A 17,619-nucleotide genomic window follows, 5' to 3' on the forward strand; every position below is an offset into this window, starting at 1 on the left:
TAGTACATCGTAGCAAATACTTAGTTACATATTACCTAAAAGTGTTCTACACAGCATAGATAATACATTTATATTAATGCTACAACAGTTCAGGCATTCAGTATGTACCCCTAAGACTGATGCTGGATTATAAAAGGGAAATCAAAATAAAAGCATATTAAGTACCAATATACACCATTAAATAGCATAAAGACAGAACTAGCATTCACAATAGTATTTAAAAAAAGTCAGTATGAATAAATGTAAAGTTTTAATAAAGGCAAAATCATTTGCAGCTTGTGTTGTTGATTAACTCAGAGCTACACAGAGTAAAAACCTCAAACTTGTTTGAAACCATTCAAAGTCAGAATGAAGATTTGCACTGAAATCACATACAGAAACTCCACAAAAGCAAGTCAGTTTTTACTTTCAGGTATCATTTTTTTTAATGGTAAGATTAACAGCAAAGTCAGATCCATACGCATTTTTCAAAGACAATTGTAGAATACAACATAGTGTGAAGAGACTTCTCATAATGAAAACCAAACACTTTCTGCATGTGCCAAGTGCTGCTCACACTAGCAGTTGATTATAGTCCAGACTAATTGTTCAAATAGTGCATTGCAAATAGTTTTTAGGCATCCGAAAATTCGTTCATCTCTCACACCGACAGATGCGCAGCTCTTAGCTGATGTTACTGTGACAGATGCCTGTTTGTTCCCACTTTCCTGGGAGCTGTGATGAGGTAGAATGAAACCTGCCTCTTCCATACTGCTGAGCAGCTTGGTCCAGACTTTTGCACACAAAGTGAGTAAATATTTGCCTCAGTATACAACATAACAATCATTCCCCCCAAACACACACCATTCAAGGGAGAATGCAAACACTTCTCCTAAGTCCTCTAATACTAATTCCTGATTGGAGCGGCTTGGGACTGTTGTTGGCTTAGGGTCCCCAGATCTCCTGTAGGGAATAATTAAAACTCAGCCACTCTATCAGGGGATCGACTGGGCTTGTGCTGAGGGCCTGAGCTGCTGAGGAATGCTAACGTAGACGCACCATAACCGAGGGGGTAAAAGAAAGGACAAGAAACACCTAAACCAAACCAGTAATGTAACAGAGGCAGAGGCCAGGAAAACGCCCCATTCACAATTCAATTTTTCTATCAGTACGCTAATGAAAACCTGATGATTCCCAAACGACACGTTTCATCCACATTAACCACAGAAAATGTTAATCTTAATAAACCACACACGAACAACTGATTCAAATTATCAAGGAGATTTTTTTTCTTGGCTACTGCATTTCTCCTTCACATCTCAGTATGGAATGGAAGTTTTCATGAGCCTTACTTATATCCCATACACTGGATACAGACAGTTTTCCCATGATGCTCGATATAATCCAGCAAAATAAAAATTATCCGACAATATGTGCAAAGATTCTTAGCAGTAAAAAATAAACACTAAGATTTTTTTTAGACTCAGTACGTTTTTGTTTTCTCTTCAAGTCAACTAAAATACTACATAAATGTAGAAAAACAATACCACCAGTGAATTCACACAAAATGTATGGATGACAGCTAACACCTGCTTTAACAGTTTCTACATCATCCTCCAGCACTTTCTACAGTGACTCTAGGTAAAAGTCAACTAAAAGACTACTCCTTCATCCTTGTATTTAAATATATAAGGCCCCTATGAGTGTGCACGCTTAAATCTGACCACACTAGATAAGGCCATAAGAGGCTGATTTGTCAACCTTTACAGTAGACATCAAAAGTTCTCTGTGCATGTTTGCATGCGTTTCTGACACTTGGGTGATGATGAACAAATGGTCACTGGATTCAATAGGACTTAACAGAATTTTGAACCACCAAACATGGTTATAATGCAAATAAAACAAAAACCAGCAGCTTTCTGTACCTGAGGAAAGAACCAGAGAAAAAGTGGACAAAATCCAACAAAGTCAACTAAGGTAAGCCTTAATAACACGCAGCTGCAATCACTGCAAATGACAACTTTACAACAGAATGCACTGTTGTGTTTGTATTGGCACAACTGTTCAGTAACTACATGCTGCAAGAGCAGTATATCAAACCTCCATGCCACTAAAAGATTTAACTATTACTAGCTGCTTGGAGTGCAATCTATTTTTCCCTCTGTTCTACGCAACCGTGCATTTCATCACAGATTAGCCCTTCCCACGCATCTCTCGCCAGGCGTTCCTCCTACTATACTTTAATAACTTTGGAGATGATTATCCAGAGCAAAAGCACACAACAGAGGCCTCCAGGCCCTCTGACAGTGTTACAACTCAATGATCCCCTACCCACAGTCAAAGTCCTACACAGATATCACATGGGATTACAAATCTACACCATTATGTGAGAGCTGCTTATTAATGGCTTTTCGCCTTTGCCTGGGAACAGACTAATGAAAAAGACCCTTGGAAGTTGGGCATTTACATTTAATAATATTGTTTAAATTCAGCAGTTTTGGTTCTCTTGGCCCAATAAACATGATACAATTTCTGTTACTTAACACTATTCATCATTGTTTCCCCCTAATGACATCAACATATTTTCATCAGCATCATGTTGCAGGAAGCTCTGGATTCTACACCGAGTAAGCGAGCTAATGAACGTCAATACACATAAGGGCTATTAAGCCTCAACTTACCCAGGCTAAGGGGGTACATAGAAAGCGCTTGTAAGCATGTATGGCTCTAATCCATACAGATTGCCTTATTCGCATTATTTTTTGTTGCACATGCTGGAGGACAGATTTATTAGGGAGAACTTAATTACTTCACCTTACAAATAAATGAACTGCTCAGGCAAATAATAGTTGATTACCCGCTTATGGCAGATAATGTAAGAAAAACAGATGAGAATTTAAATGTGTAAATTATCTATTAAGGTCTTCACTCCGAGAAGCAGCGTCACACATTTCTGAACTCTGCAGTCAATTCTATACGAATGTGCATAGTGTTACTGAAGAGACACCCTTGCCACTGCTGTACATAGAGACTTGATTGTAATGACTGACTGGGATTATTGCATAAGGCAGTTAGCAACAATGGATGCAAAAAGTGATTGTGCCTCCTCGAATGTACGAGATGTTCAGTTATGTCAATTTGACACGACTGAGGGAAGACGAGCCACGCTGCTGCTTCAGCTCTTGAAACGCGTCTGCTCACAGATGTGGTTGAATTTCCTGAAATTAAAATAAAGAGGGGGGAGAAGTGGTGTAAGATTTGCTTGTAAAGGCAAATGTCAAATGAGGTGAGAGGAACCAAAACAAGCTGGCACAGATCTTTAAAACATGAAGAACTATCTGGCAGTTTATACAAGGACTCCACCTAGTGGCAAGAGGAGTGAAAAACACCACGGTGTCTTGGAGCTCTAATGTTTTAATCGAGTGTAATGCACCGTTATACATCTTAACGCCATATTGAGAAACACTGCTACATCTGCTAGACAGCCTGTAACAGCACCATCAGGATCACTCAAAGATGCCGCCATCTCCCAGCGTTTCCAACTGCACTAGAGCTGGGGTCATTAATCTGAATTTCTGGGATAATTATCTTGTTATTTTAGGCAAATGGGACACACTATTTTGTCAAGTGAATGCACTGTGCTTCCATATATTTATTACTAAAATAAATAAGTACTTGGCATTAGCGTATCAGTGCCTAACCAAGCTGTAACTATTCAAAATAAGCGTATAAATGCATAGAAGCTGATCTGAAACAGCAAACAAACTCAATTTGCATAATGTTATCCATTTGACGTCCAATATACAATTATCATTATGCATGCATATCATATCAAATAGAAAAGCGGGGCACATATTAGTGTTACAGTGCATCTGCTTTGGGTTGCTGTGTGCAGTTGGGCTCATGGCATTATAATGATGACAACAATGACGGGTTTGCACTTCTTGCTGGTCAGCAGCTTTTTTTAATTAGATCTACTGACAGCAAGAAAAAATCTAAATGACATTACATTACAAAGTGTCAGCAACTTCAGTTTCACTGCTGTCACTAGAAACTAGTGATTTAATATTTTACACTTAATGAGACTTACGCTGCATGATGCGCCTTCACCTGCGTGCGGCAGTTACGTCCCCAGTAACAGTCTGGACGAGACGTTACAGTAGCTGAAGACAGAATATTTAATGAGGTTAGTACAGTGCAGCAAAGGTTTAGATATATTTAAAATTTAAAAAAAAAAAAAAGGGAGCACTTGAACTTTTGTCACAAATTATTTAGTAGGATTTTCTGACCTGGCAATTCAGATGAAGGGATGTTCTGTCTGTATTTGTAGGCCAGCTCCTTGAAGGCTCGCAGGCCACAGCAGAAACACAGGATGGCGTTTGCAGAGATGCGACAATCTGAGAGAAGATTGAGTGTTATTGCTCTGATTTTAAACAGCACTGTGTATAGTGCATGTGCAGCATTCACTTTCAGTGGACTCACCTGTCAGAAGGTAGTTTCCTTGCTGTAAACCCTGCAAAGAGTCCTTCAGCAGATCTTTCCAAGACTGCCCCCTGGAGGATAAGTAGTTCTGGTGGAAGGATGGAAAGAGTACATGCTGACATACAGGTCACAGGTTGTAAGATGACTGCATTTATTTGGTGCTTTACACCACTGCATTAACTATTGCACTGTAAATAAGTGGTCAGCGAAAATACTGACTCACAAAACAATGGATACAAGTCCATCTTACCCGCAGGACCTCCGATTCGTAGTTATTGTTGTTCAGCGCACCATCCAGGCATTTGTCAGTCAGGTTGAGGTCTGAAAAATGCAAAGTGGATTTTAATTGTCAATATAATAAGAACACTAATGAATTAGCTGATTCACAGTTCTCAGACCATTTCAAATTTTAATTTAAATTTCAGAGTAAAAAACAAACAAACAATTTTTGGAGTGTTTTTTAAATGTATTAAAAAGAGAACAGTTGACAACACAAAGGCTTTGGGAATGAGTGCTGGCTTTCTTAAGGTAATGAATTTCAGATACTGTTCATCTGCTGCAAATACTGTGTTTTTACAGTATTGTGTAAAGCTCTTTAGGAGTAGTACTTTATCTCAACTGTTTAGCTGCTACAGTACTGTACTTAATGAACTCTTATTATTGAAAAACATACCAGTTATAGTTTAATGCCTCTAATAATAATACATTTTCAGAGTGTTAGATCATACACTGTATTCGCCATAAAATAATGCTACGTCTAGTGTAGGATTTTTGCAAACATAGTTCATATAATAGGAAAAAAGAAAAATACAAATATTGGATTTGGGCACTATTCAGGATTCAGTCCTTTCAATTAGAGGCCAAAACAAATCCCACAAGGGTGAAAGTTTACAGTGAACACAGGATATCCTGGAGCTATTTCGCTCAAACAGATACATACCACTGAATCGAGCCAGACAGCCCTGACAACCGATCCTCTGGCAACCCCAGTACATATGACAGAAAGGTCGTTGGCACAGCACACCTGCCAAAACACCACAAATCATCCATCTAAGGTGCAAAAAAAATCTATTTATAGATATGATATGGCTCACAAATTTGGAATTTAGCCATCAGTCGATTCTATATAGAATACATACCACAAGGCTACATAAACAGAGCAGCCTTACACAGCCCACTGTGCACCGGCTTACGGTCTTGTATTATCTGCCATGATCTCTTTGCATTTCACTATAGTTGCATGCAAATTTCTGAGTGACAGTCAAATTGTAGTCAATCATATTCAGTCAACGCAGACGTTACGTTTCAGCAGACGGACTAACAGGTGTCGATGCCACTCACATTGTTGAGCAATAACCTGCTGGTTGCTGAGCTCGGCCCGTCTGTCTGGCATTGGCTGGAGGCAGCAGGTGCATATGAGATGGCAGCCCTGAGGGGGGCAGCGGTACTCCTGAGGAGCTGCAGGCAGGAAAGAAGTGTTGGACAAGAGCCAAGATGCAAAGATGTGTTAGCAAATCAGGAGAAATGTTGCTGTTGTGCTAAAGTGGGCTTTAACATGCACTGTCTGACCACAGAATACACAATCATTCTTGTTTAATGCGTTTGGTATTAGAGTGCCAACCACAAAGATTTATTTATGCCACTATTTACAGAAAAACAGGCACAGTGGTGACACGATGGCATCTATAGCTGAGCAATAGCAGTTATTTTATTACATTTCCTAAAATCTTTGATTTTTCATCTAACTTACACTCATCATTATTATCCGAGGATGTTGAGGGCATCTCTGCTGAGGCCTTTGCAGCCGCCTCCTCGCTAACTGGGTTGGGAGGTGGAGGCATAGGCTGTAGACTTGGCAGACCGGGGAACCAGTAGCTTGAGCTCGAAGCAAAGAGGAGCTGGTTCACATCACTCCTGTAGCCAGGACACTGTCTGCACATCACCAGAGGCTGACTGGAGACAAGGAGCCATCACAATAAGATTTTATTCGCTACAACACTTATCTAAAATGATTTTACAGAAAAATATGATTTGAAACAACAGAAAAAACAAAACTACATGTCAGGTTTATTACCGATTACTGATTTATTACCTGATATCTGAGGAGTCACTGTCATTATCAGAGAGCTCAAAGAGGTAATCTGAACTGCCCTCTTCATCAGAGAAAGAGCGCTCAACTTTTGGCTGCAACATGTCCTGAGTTATCTTGTTACGGCTGTCCATGCTTTTCAGGTCGTCCTCACTGCGACACTTTTCTGTGGGACAGTTTGTTTAGAATGAGCTCATTAAGGAAATCAAGTAAAGTTAAGTGCGCCAATCTCTCGTGTTTCATCAATGGTACACAAAAAAGATAAAAATCTGTGCAGGTTTACAGTGGCTGAGGGCAAAGAGCACAATAAGACTTAAAAAAAAAGGGGTCCATGTGTGCACCTGGATGCTGGATGAGGTAGGCCTCTACCAGGTTGTTGAGAATGTGGTTTTTATGAATCCTCTCTACAGGGCAGCGGCAGGTGGGGCAAAGGGAAGAGCGTTCCATCCAGCCGGAATAGCAGGCAGCACAGAAGACATGCATGCAAGGCTGCAAACTACAGAAAAAAAAGAAAAAAAACCAAACCCACACTTTTATTGGCATAGGATCAGACATTCCCAACAGCTGGAAGCTGCTAAACAGCTGGAAGCTGCAAAGAGATTAACCAGGTTCTACCATTTAATAATGATCCTAGTCATTGCTCCATGAGCATTGCTGGAGGTGAGGTAAATGAGGAAGCACCCTGGTGAGACTTTCTACTTGGTTCCCACCATACTGCTCACTCACATCACTCTAAACACCTTGGACCAGGCACATAAAGGACTATTGTTTGTTCTACCTCCAATAGAAAGTATAGCTACCTGCTATCTACATGCAACTACTTTCATATCGCTGCAAACGACTACCATAGCTGCACTACACCTAGACAGGGTAATATGCACCGTGCGGGTTTTACAGCTCCATCCAATGGCTTCATTTAGGGAAATGTGACCACCTGTTATTGTTCTTGGTTTCTACCTAAAGGCAGAAATTATAGCGATCTCACGCACACTGAGATAGTGTTCAATTGTAATGGAAAGTGACTGAAATTGAGTAGTCTAGTTAAGTACCAGTAGAAAAGAGGCTAAAGCGAGCGACAGGTCAACACCCCTGCCTCTATGTGCTTTGTTTCAAGCTTGTTAGAACTGCACAAACCCTATTTTTGCCACATATACTGTTGGGCAGAAGCAGACACCTTTTTTTTTTTATTGTAACTTAAACATGAAAGGAAAAACAAATAAATCAGGTCACCTGACACAGTCATGTAGCAGGTCCTGGCAGATAACACATGTCAAGCTTTCCTCCATCTTATCCGTCTTAGTCCCTTCTACTGGTGGTTTTGAGGAACTAACCAATTCTGGCCTTGAGCTGCATGGCACACCTAATTCATAAGATTTATCTGTAAACACAGTAGGTGCACATTATAAATCAGAACACACACAAAGGGTGAGATTAAAATGAAATGTGGCTTGGAACATGATGGCTCTGACTATATCAGAGAAGATAAGGGAATCTAGTTTAATCTCAAAGTAACATATTCATTAACCATCATCGGTTTTCCTCCTCTTGCTTTTTGGCTCCAGGTTTTCTGTTTCTTCCTCCTGTGTAGTGGTTGGATCGTTAGCTTGGCCTAATGAGACAAAAGAACAACAGTTGTGGGTCAAATAATGACTTCAATACTCTAAACTACTTGTTTTTAATAGACCACAGATTAGGGCTGGGCGATATGACCCAAAATTCATATCTCGATATTTTTTAGCTGGATGGCGATATACGATATATATCTCGATTTTTTTTTTTTAAAGCCATAAGGTAAGAACAAAAAGAGAGTTCTTAGTCAAAGCTGTGTCCCAGATGTCACACAGGCACTTTTATTAACATACAGCGTACAAAAAGCTCACAATTGTGCAGTCAAAATGTAAACTAAAAGACGATGAGCATAATAACAAAGACAGATTTCACAGCTGCTCTATTCCCAAGTTCTACTGCGTGACTGACAGCCTTGAGTTTGAAATCCTCTTTGTAACCACGTCTCTTAACAGGTGCCATTTATGGTCCTTATACACACACACAATACTGTAATATTACGTTGAAGCACAGTACGTATCACTCCGCGAGGCTCCGGACTATGGTAGCCGTAATGCTCCGACAATCCATCAAGCGGTGCAGCTCCGTAGCTTACCAAAGTCGAACTAAAACATTTTTTGACAGATTGCTGAGCGCCGTGTACCACATAAAATCGGTTCACGGTCATCAAACACAACCAGAATTCATACATAAGGCGCGCTGTCGATTTTTGAGAAAATTAAAGGATTTTAGGTCATGCAGCCCCTGTGGGCTGCATGTCGTTAGCGCGGTTAGCTCGTTGGCGCGGTTAGCTCGCTAACACGTTGACGCCGTCCAGCCCCACGCACGGGGCGATCCACAGTAACTCGATATTTGGCGTGTTCGTCTTGTCGTTGCCTGCAGGTGAAGCTATGGGGGAGGAGGAGTTGTGTTCAGTGAAGGAGAGGCGAGGCCGAATAACGCAGCGTAGAGACAAAAGTGGACGAAAGAGAGGCAAACTTGCGGCTCCACAAGTATAATTATAACGTAACATAGACTATATCGATATAAACGATATTGTCACATCTTATATCTTGTATGAAAATATATCGATATTTTTAAAAAACTCGATATATCGCCCAGCCCTACCACAGATTACAACATTTTCCAATTAAGTTTAGTCTGGTCTAACAACCAATATATGACTATCCATCCATCTCTCTCTCTCTTTATTGTTTTTAGTGCAAGTGGAACATGAAAATTATACTGTAGAACATTTTACAACTGTATTTTAAATAATCCCACAAACTTTCAAGGATAAACAAAAGCAAACTACCAGACATACTCAGTCAACTGCGGTTCAAGTAAATAAATAATACATAAATAAACAAATACAAATTCTGAAAAACACAAGAGCCGTATTATATAAACGAGGTGGCCAGTGAGGCTCGTATATGGATCAGCTGTGCTACTTGACCAGAAACCTGATGTGGTAGCAAAGTATGACAAGTGTCCAGTTTACTAAATCCATTTATTTTTGACGTAAGCATTGTTCTGTAATGTTGCTGAGATCACATTTACAGTTAAGTGCATTTAGTGGTGGTGAGCGTGACTTTTTTTATGTGTTTTTTTATTAATTTGTAAGAGTCTTTAATCCCATCAAACTTCAGACACACTGGTCGGCACTGCAGCTCTATGTTAAGACACTTATCAACTCCAAGTGCTCTAACCTACAACAAACGTGTCATGCTGAAAAAATAAACAGCACTTACTTACCAACCTGTTGGAAACAAATCATACCAACCTGGCTTTTTATTAGACTTTCAGACTGTTCGCTTTTTAAAATCACATTTATTCATTTTAAATCAGGTAAGTTATTTTGAGTGTGAACACAAGGTACCAGCAGCCCAGCTGTCTAAGCTGGTGTAAGATAAGGAACATTTACTTAGTTTGAATTAAAATAAAATAAAGTCATATTGTTAGGTTCTATTGAGCAGACAGTTTCACTTGGTAATCTGTGACCAGCTAACATGGTTGTGTGTCCCGAATAATGAGCAGGTGTTAAACAGCTGAGGGTGTACAAGATGTATGCAGGTAACACAAGTGTTTCCATGGAGCTGATCTGTTAGCCTAACCTGAGATGACCAACTATTCCAGCCACGTGATTGGTTCAGCATGGTATTATTCTCATTGGCCTTTTGTGTTCTGGCAAAACATGGATGAAATGACTTCTATTGACTTACTATTGACCATGTATCATAACTCTGCTGAGGATAGCTTCTTTTACCATAATTATCTTTGTTTATTTACTGCAGAGAGTGACTGTAAAGAAAATGGCACCATACCAGCAGAGTACTCTGAACCTAAGATTTCAAGATTGAGAAACAAATCAATACACAAAGCAGATGAAAGCAGACAGAAATGGCAGTTAAACACCGGGCCAGATATAATCAATAATGACCAGCTGGACACGCTGGACACGTGTCAAACAATAAAGCTGAATTAGCGTAAAGTTCAGTATTGATCAGCTGTAAATCATCTTCTTCCCTCACTAACTGTAATCAGAGTTTCATAAAGAAAAGAAAAGCAGCACAGAGTCATCACAGCTCACACTCTGCTCCTCTACAGCAGTTAATCATCCGTCACACTGTCAAAACACATGAGCTGGTGGTACCAATTTATATCAGAACAATTACATTATTATTATTCTCAATATTCATTTCTACAACTATATTTTACTAAACACCTGCAATATAATTTTTTAAAGCAATAACAACCAATCAGACTTTAGACAGCTAAAACAAACTACACAGGGACTATATTAATACAACCTATTTGGTGGCTGCCTTCCAGAGGAATTAGAGAAATTGGGAAAATGGGAATGCCAGTTTTAGTCCAAGTTTATTGGACACTCTCCATCAAAGAGCTGAAGCTACATACGGAACAAAAACAGGAGAAAACTGCTCACATTGCTCTGCTCAGAAGTACAGAAAGCCACCAAATAGCATCTCTGCTGCTCAGCAATTAACACATATTTTACTTGTCTCATCTGGAGAAAATAGTATTGTTGTCTTTCTAAGGAGTTCCCTGCAACAAACATCTGAGAGCCATGACCACAGAACACTATTCCCACCAAAGCAATCTAAAGATCCTGTAGTTAGTCCATGCAGCAGGCACAAGGGTCTTTGTATACCTCAAATGCAGAATGTACCCCGGGGATTTATCTGAAACACACTTTTATTAAACGCTCCTATTTTTCCTAATTGAGATGCACCGATTGACCAATTTTCAGTGTTCTCAGTCAGACCAACCAGCTGGTCACCCTCCCATATATCAGATGCTCAACACACACTCACAGCAGCCACAAGCTAACATGTAGCTAGCATGGAAGCTCTTCAACGTGACTGAAAACATGAAGTTTGGTAAAGTATGAAAATATTCTTAACAGCAAACCTGATCAGACGCTGAAATCACCTTCCCTCATTAACATGGAAATTTAAAAACACGCTAACAAGGATAAAGTGGCTAAAGGTAAAACTATCTCCAGCTCAAAGCCACAAACCAGTATGAGCCTTCAGTATGAAAAAATCAAAGCAGTTAGAAGTAGAAAACTGTGACGAGTGGAAAGAAGAACAAGGCTGATGTTATAAACATACTAGAAAATGATGTAAGAACATGGCATTTGTTGTTTTTTATGAATCTGTTGCACCTGTGTTTGGTTGGTAAGGTAAATTATATCAGATAAAGGCAGGTATAGCAGCTCATCTCCATTTAATTATCTGTCCCTCCTTCCAGTAGGAGGAGCTTTCTCTGCAGCTGTTTGAGTGAGAGAAAATCTCGTAACTTACTGCAGTTTAGGGGAATTTATAAAGTGCACTTATAATTTCTAATTATTTCTAATTAACTGGTCATGTGTAAACAGCCTGATGTCTTATTCTAAATTCCTCACATTAGCCCTTTTAATATTTTACAGTGTAGAAATGTTGTAATTGATGACCCATCCTTGAGTGAGATCAATTAGATACATTTCCTGAAACACCAACACAAAGCCTGTCCTCCAGCTTTACTGATCTTACTTGGAGTAAATACAAAGCAAATAAATGAACCAAATACGACTTATGGCAGAATAGAATTTCAACTTCAATACTTATATATCACTGATAAACCATTTCTGAGGTCATGGGGGGGTTATTATTTATTAAAAGATAACTAAAAACATGTGAATGTGGTGCTTTTTGTTTTGTCAGAAGTTGCAACACTTGAGTTTCTCATCTTAATGTTCTTTGATTTAAAGCTGAAATATTTTGAAACGGCGTTCCATCGGTTTCTTTATGCACCAAAACAGGTCAGAGAGACTCTGCACTTGTTTTTAAATCCAAACAAGTAACCGGAGCAAATGAGAAAATTAAAATAAGAAGACAGCGCAGTGAGTGAATGAGTAGGCGAGGCAACGTGTCCCACCGCAGTGTGTGAGTGTGTCAGCTTGCTGTCTGACAGAAGAGTGGGCGAGAAAGCGCAGGTGCTATCAGTGTTCAGTACTGTGTAAAATCTGTATTTAGGTATTGTAATATTTCAGAAAAAACTGCTTTTTGTGTTTGGCCCTGGAGCAGGTCATCTATTAATCGGAAGGTTGGTGGTTCGACCGCTGGCTGCTAAAGTCTGCATGCCAGAGCATATCCTTGGGAAGGCTGCTCCTGGATCATCACAATGTTAGCTAGAAAGCACTTGGACATACAAAGGAGTGCTTGTGTGAATGGGTGAATGAGGCATGTTGTATAAAGAGCTCAAGTGTTCAAGTAGAGTAGAAACATGCTATATAAGAAGCGGTCCATTTACCATTTCATTCAAAAGACGTGGCTGTTAACTACTCTTTTTTCTATTTGAAGACGTAAAGTAATTTAGAGAAGCTCCAAACGGTAAATGTACATAATGTAAGACTTTAAAGAGTGATTTTTAATCTGATGAATAATCCCCGCTGTCCTTTTGCACACCAACCTTTTAAAAGTGCGTGAGTAGAGAACCCACCAGTCACAGGAGAGCCTGTGGTTGCCATGGCACCAGAAGAGTAAGCAGTCTCAATACAGAAGTGTGAAGCAGAGGTAGAGGGTTGAGGTTCCTCCTGAGTTGCATCCCGAGGAGCCTTTGAGAGCATTACAGGCTCTACAGAGAGGGCCATCTCTGAACCTGGAAGAGGAGGAGGACGGCTGTGGGCTGAAGTCTGAGTACAGAGTGGGAGATGACTAACAAAACAAACAGAAGTAAAGATCTACCGAGTTCAGCCACAACATTAAAATCACAGACAGATGAAGTGACTCGTTTTGCTTTTGTGTAATATGCTGCTGGTGAACAGTAGCCCATTGCATTCATGTAACTAAGTGGCATGTACCACCCACCAAGCACTGATACCGACCAGCTCTGGACACCACAGGACACTTTAAGGACAGGCAGGGCTCCCAGAAACTGAGTGTGTTTCGGTAGCACAAAGGGGTACCTTCACAACATTAGCCAGGTGGCTTTAATGCTGTGTGTTGTGGCTGGTTTGTGTAATTAGCTCCTTTTGACAAATTAATTGTGGGGAACTACTCAGGTACTCACCATAATTGTGTTGTGAAGCTGTTTGATCCATTTTGATGGAGTGGTAAACATAGGCGATGTCTACAGGGTGACAAGAACACACAGCGTACGCGTTTTTGTCTTCATATACACACATACAAACTAATATATCATTGTTATAGTTCACAAATTCAAAACTCACTTTGTTCAGGTTCACTTTTCCTGTACACAAAGTAGATGACATCGCCATTCTGCAGCATGTGAGTTTGTTTCTTGACCAGTTTGGACATGTTGATCACTGTGCCATTAGTGCTACGGACAGACAGACATGATATTTAACTATACTGCTTATACGTCTGCTTTACAAAGGGGCATTATGAACAAATATGAACTAATGCACACCATACTTGGTCCCACTTAAATATTCAGTGTGTGAACTGCCCATTTTTGTACTAGGTAGTGAAGATGTGCATTTTTTTGCAGCGGGGGAAAAAACTGATCCAGCAGAGTGATATTGTGGTCATATTGTATCAATACAGGCCTCCGTATATCAACACTTTATTAAATGAATTGAAAAATCTCTGGGAATAGAACAAGCAGTCATCTCATGTGCCACCATCCAAACAAACTTGCATTAAATCAGCTCAACTGAAAAATCAACACTCTTATCTTGACAAAACTGCCTCCTAATAAACAACAGTTTTTGATTCCAAGGCGATTACACAGGTCACCTGATAAAAGGCAACCTTTCTGCAAACAGTCACAGTCTGACTTGTACTGACTGCAGTCACTCTCAGACAGACTGTCAAAAGTTTGCAAACAACTGCGGTCTAATTTATAAATGCCTACATGTTGCCATCAGTCTGAATGAGTCTTTGTTAATGAGCACATCTCGAGGGGACTCGATTCAGATGGCTGCCAGCTGCTTGTATTCCTATAGAACAGGAAGGTGGCTTAATATATTGTTTAAAATCGCAAAATCCATAATAGGCTAGCAAGTTACGATGCGCTCAGATTAATGGAAAAAAGTGAATGACTGAAAAGGAGCTTTAAAGTGTATGCGTCTCCTTTTTCTTTTCCCTCTATCTCAGGACATTCTCAACCTGGTGGTACACGTTTCTGATAACTCCCAGTGTCTTTTCAACCAACTTCTTCTAAGAGTTTTATTTCTACTCAACGGTGCAGCAGAGAGCTTATTATTTTTTATAATGATATTCAGTGTGGCCCACTGGGAAAACAAGCAAATGATATGAGTGGTACAAAAGTTCAGCCTGGAGTACCTCATGTCTTCAAGCCACACCAGCCCTGAGCTTTCATCTTTCACAATCTTGCAGTGCTCCCCTGAGACAAGTTTATTCGCTGGAAAGGAAAGATAACATCCTGGAAACAGAAAAATAAAAAGTGCTATCATGAAAATATAGAAATTCCTAGTTTTTGTGCTTTTAAAAGCCCATCTCGAGAGAACATTATAGGTTATAAAAGGCACCTGTAAACCATTACAGCCCAAACATATTTTTAAATCCCCCTCCACCAAACATTCTATGACAATGTTTCATTAATCCAATACTATCTATATTGAGTTTTTAATCTTTAGCCTAATTTAAGCCTTTAAAAACATCGCATGTTATACCTGAAATTGTGCTGCTGTGACATTTTTAGATCATTCACTGCCCAGACATAAGCAAACTAATTAAACCTAGCAGTTTTGCACTGCAAAAAGGCAGACCCCCAAAAAGCACTCGACAACAAAAGCAGACACAGGGGGAATTATAGACCTAACCTTTTCTTTAGTAAAAACCCAAACAAAAAAAAAATCTACTTAATATTCTGCACGCATGTTCTCGATGGATGTCTTTTGTTCTCATCACAAGGGCCTGTCTAAGTTTGGTTCACTAAAAGAAAGCTTTGTGTTTTCAAGGGGGAGGTTTCAAAAGCTCCAGACACTGACAGCAACGTCTGCGCTCCTGACAGGACTGTCATTTGTTAATAGGCATCAGAAAATTAAGCGTTTCAAAACAAAAGGAGATAAAAACAAAGCAAAACAAACAAAAAAAATGCATTGAATTTAATGCCAATCGATTCTCGTTCCCAAACACAGTCAAACTTAACCACCTTTTTTTCTGCCAACCGTGCATTCACTGTTGAACAGCAGGACAGTTTCACTGGAGTCCACTTTGACAAGCTTCCCCCACGCTCGTCCTCTCCTACTGTCCATGTCCTAGGATGCGTTGTTGGGTTTCTTCCCCCCTTTTTCTACAGAAGAGAAAACAAGTTTCACTTTGGCGTTTTTTCAGGGGATTTCCTAGAAACATGGTAGCAGAGAGAAAGTGAAATTAAATTTCTGCCTATGATAAAATTACAAAGCTCTTTAATTTCGTCGTCACTCACACCAACTATTAACAGTTAACAAGGAGAAGCAAATGCTTACATTTAAAAACACTGGTGTTCTTATAGACACTAATAATAATTAGAAATTATTTTTTTCAGATTAACACACAAGAGCCATACGTCAACCCAGCATTTATTTTACTAAGCTTGGTTTTTTTTGTTTTTAAATATTTTTATCATTTCTTTTTAAGCCGAATAATTCTTCGAACTGTGTTTATGAAGTCCTGTTAAACATATCTAGTTTTAAACATCATGTTTACTTGTAGGATGAGTTTACAAACAGACTAAACACGTTAGTGCAGAAATGCACATTATTACATCAGCGAAGCTACATTAAACTGAACGAATCTCTCATGAAGTTTGGTACGAAATGATGGGGGGAAGACCCCCCTAACGACACTTGGCTTAGCTTGACATACGTGAGTTTGCCTGCTACATAGCTAAACTACTAGCTGACTATGCTCTGCTACATGTTAGGGGGGGGGAAAGGTTATTTCAACTGTCAGCTATCAGGGTGACAACTTCTTAAATACGAGGTGCAGCGAGTTACCAACACACACGTATACACACAACTTCAATAATAAGCTAACGCGACTGCTAACATTAGCAGCCGTTCATATTTTGCGACCAAGACAAAAACGGGAGTACTTCGGTGCGAGTACTAGCAATGTCTGTAATGTCGTTTATATGTCGTGTCGGAAACGGTTTCCCTACCGTCAAAAGCTTAGTTTGTTATCCCAGAAGCTGCGTGAAAACGAGCTTCTCCCGTTCATGTTCCAACTAGCTTCAGGCACAAGATGCACTTCCTGCCCAGCTTTGGGTTGACCGTCATCAGCTGATGGAGGAGGGGCACGTCGTGGATTCACTGGGTTCAACTTCCCACAGACTGCACGTCTCCTCTGGTATCAATACGACACCAAGTAAAAACAGGGCCAGTATTGCCAATACAGATACTTTACTTTTATTATATAAAGGCAGCTTATGTAGGTGAGAGCAGCGTGTCACGATTTAGGAGGCGAATTATCATCAATTTGCAAATTCTGAACACATTTTAATGACCACCAAGTCCCTGCGATTTTTTCTATCCCACAATTCTTGGTTAACACAACAAAACACATCTTTCAGCTTTTCATGTGTTTGAAACCGAGATTTTTTAGAGAGCTGGAATACAAATGGTAATGTAAATATTTTGATTGTTTAAGTTACTGTAGGCTATAAATAAAATAGATGTAACAATCAACACAAAAAGGCAAATTTGAGGCTTATTTTTCCTTTCCAAAAAATAAAAAAAAATCAGAAGGCTGTTTTGATGAAAAGTATTGATCCTAGTATTGATCTTACCAATACCAGCGGTGGTATCTATAGAATCGATATTTGGATTGATCTGCCCACCTCTGGGTTCTAGATGAGATACTCCACTCCCCCCCCCATACGCACACTTACAGCTGAAGCACCTGGCTGTCCTCCACTGCTGACAGGTAAGGATGAGGAGGTAGATAAAGTACTCCAGACATTTCTGGTCTTCCAAAGTTGAATGCTGCAGGCTTGAGTAATGAAAATGTTCCAGCTCGACTTTAATTTTTGCAAACCAAATGTCTTGGCTT

At 39.7% G+C, this 17,619-nt stretch overlaps 1 protein-coding gene across 3 annotated transcripts; it reads right to left on the bottom strand.

The window, feature by feature from the left end:
* Positions 1-395: 395 nt before the first annotated feature.
* chfr (checkpoint with forkhead and ring finger domains, E3 ubiquitin protein ligase) lies at positions 396-16,878 on the bottom strand. 3 transcript variants are annotated; one of them, XM_084946076.1, is made up of 18 exons: positions 16,730-16,878; positions 15,740-15,929; positions 14,908-15,007; positions 13,830-13,939; positions 13,670-13,729; positions 13,070-13,258; positions 8,076-8,159; positions 7,781-7,928; positions 6,892-7,046; positions 6,554-6,716; positions 6,212-6,414; positions 5,803-5,919; positions 5,402-5,485; positions 4,712-4,782; positions 4,462-4,549; positions 4,269-4,376; positions 4,070-4,142; positions 396-3,197 (listed from the first exon to the last, which is right to left on the bottom strand). In XM_084946076.1, exons 2-18 carry the CDS (start codon positions 15,840-15,842, stop codon positions 3,155-3,157), a joined length of 1,899 nt encoding a protein of 632 aa, XP_084802202.1. In that variant the 5' UTR covers positions 15,843-15,929; positions 16,730-16,878; the 3' UTR covers positions 396-3,154. The 3 variants fall into 3 exon arrangements, with proteins under 3 accessions (XP_084802202.1, XP_084802206.1, XP_084802201.1); XM_084946080.1 differs by having other exon boundaries at positions 13,100-13,258; positions 15,740-15,880; positions 16,730-16,877; XM_084946075.1 differs by having other exon boundaries at positions 15,740-15,880; positions 16,730-16,877.
* Positions 16,879-17,619: the final 741 nt, after the last annotated feature.

The sequence above is a fragment of the Perissodus microlepis genome, chromosome 12 (genome assembly GCF_051167445.1).
Source record: "Perissodus microlepis isolate ML-2025 ecotype Zambia chromosome 12, ASM5116744v1, whole genome shotgun sequence".
Taxonomy (NCBI): domain Eukaryota; kingdom Metazoa; phylum Chordata; class Actinopteri; order Cichliformes; family Cichlidae; genus Perissodus; species Perissodus microlepis.

Coding starts and splice junctions, on each gene's coding strand:
- chfr (XM_084946076.1), bottom strand. CDS start 15,842: ATGGACAGTAGGAGAGGACGAGCGTGGGGGAAGCTTGTCAAAGTGGAC. Junction 13,259..13,669: donor AGCTTCACAACACAATTATG/GTGAGTACCTGA, acceptor CTCCTCTTCCAG/GTTCAGAGATGGCCCTCTCT. Junction 3,198..4,069: donor GTGAAGGCGCATCATGCAGC/GTAAGTCTCATT, acceptor TTTTAATTTCAG/GAAATTCAACCACATCTGTG.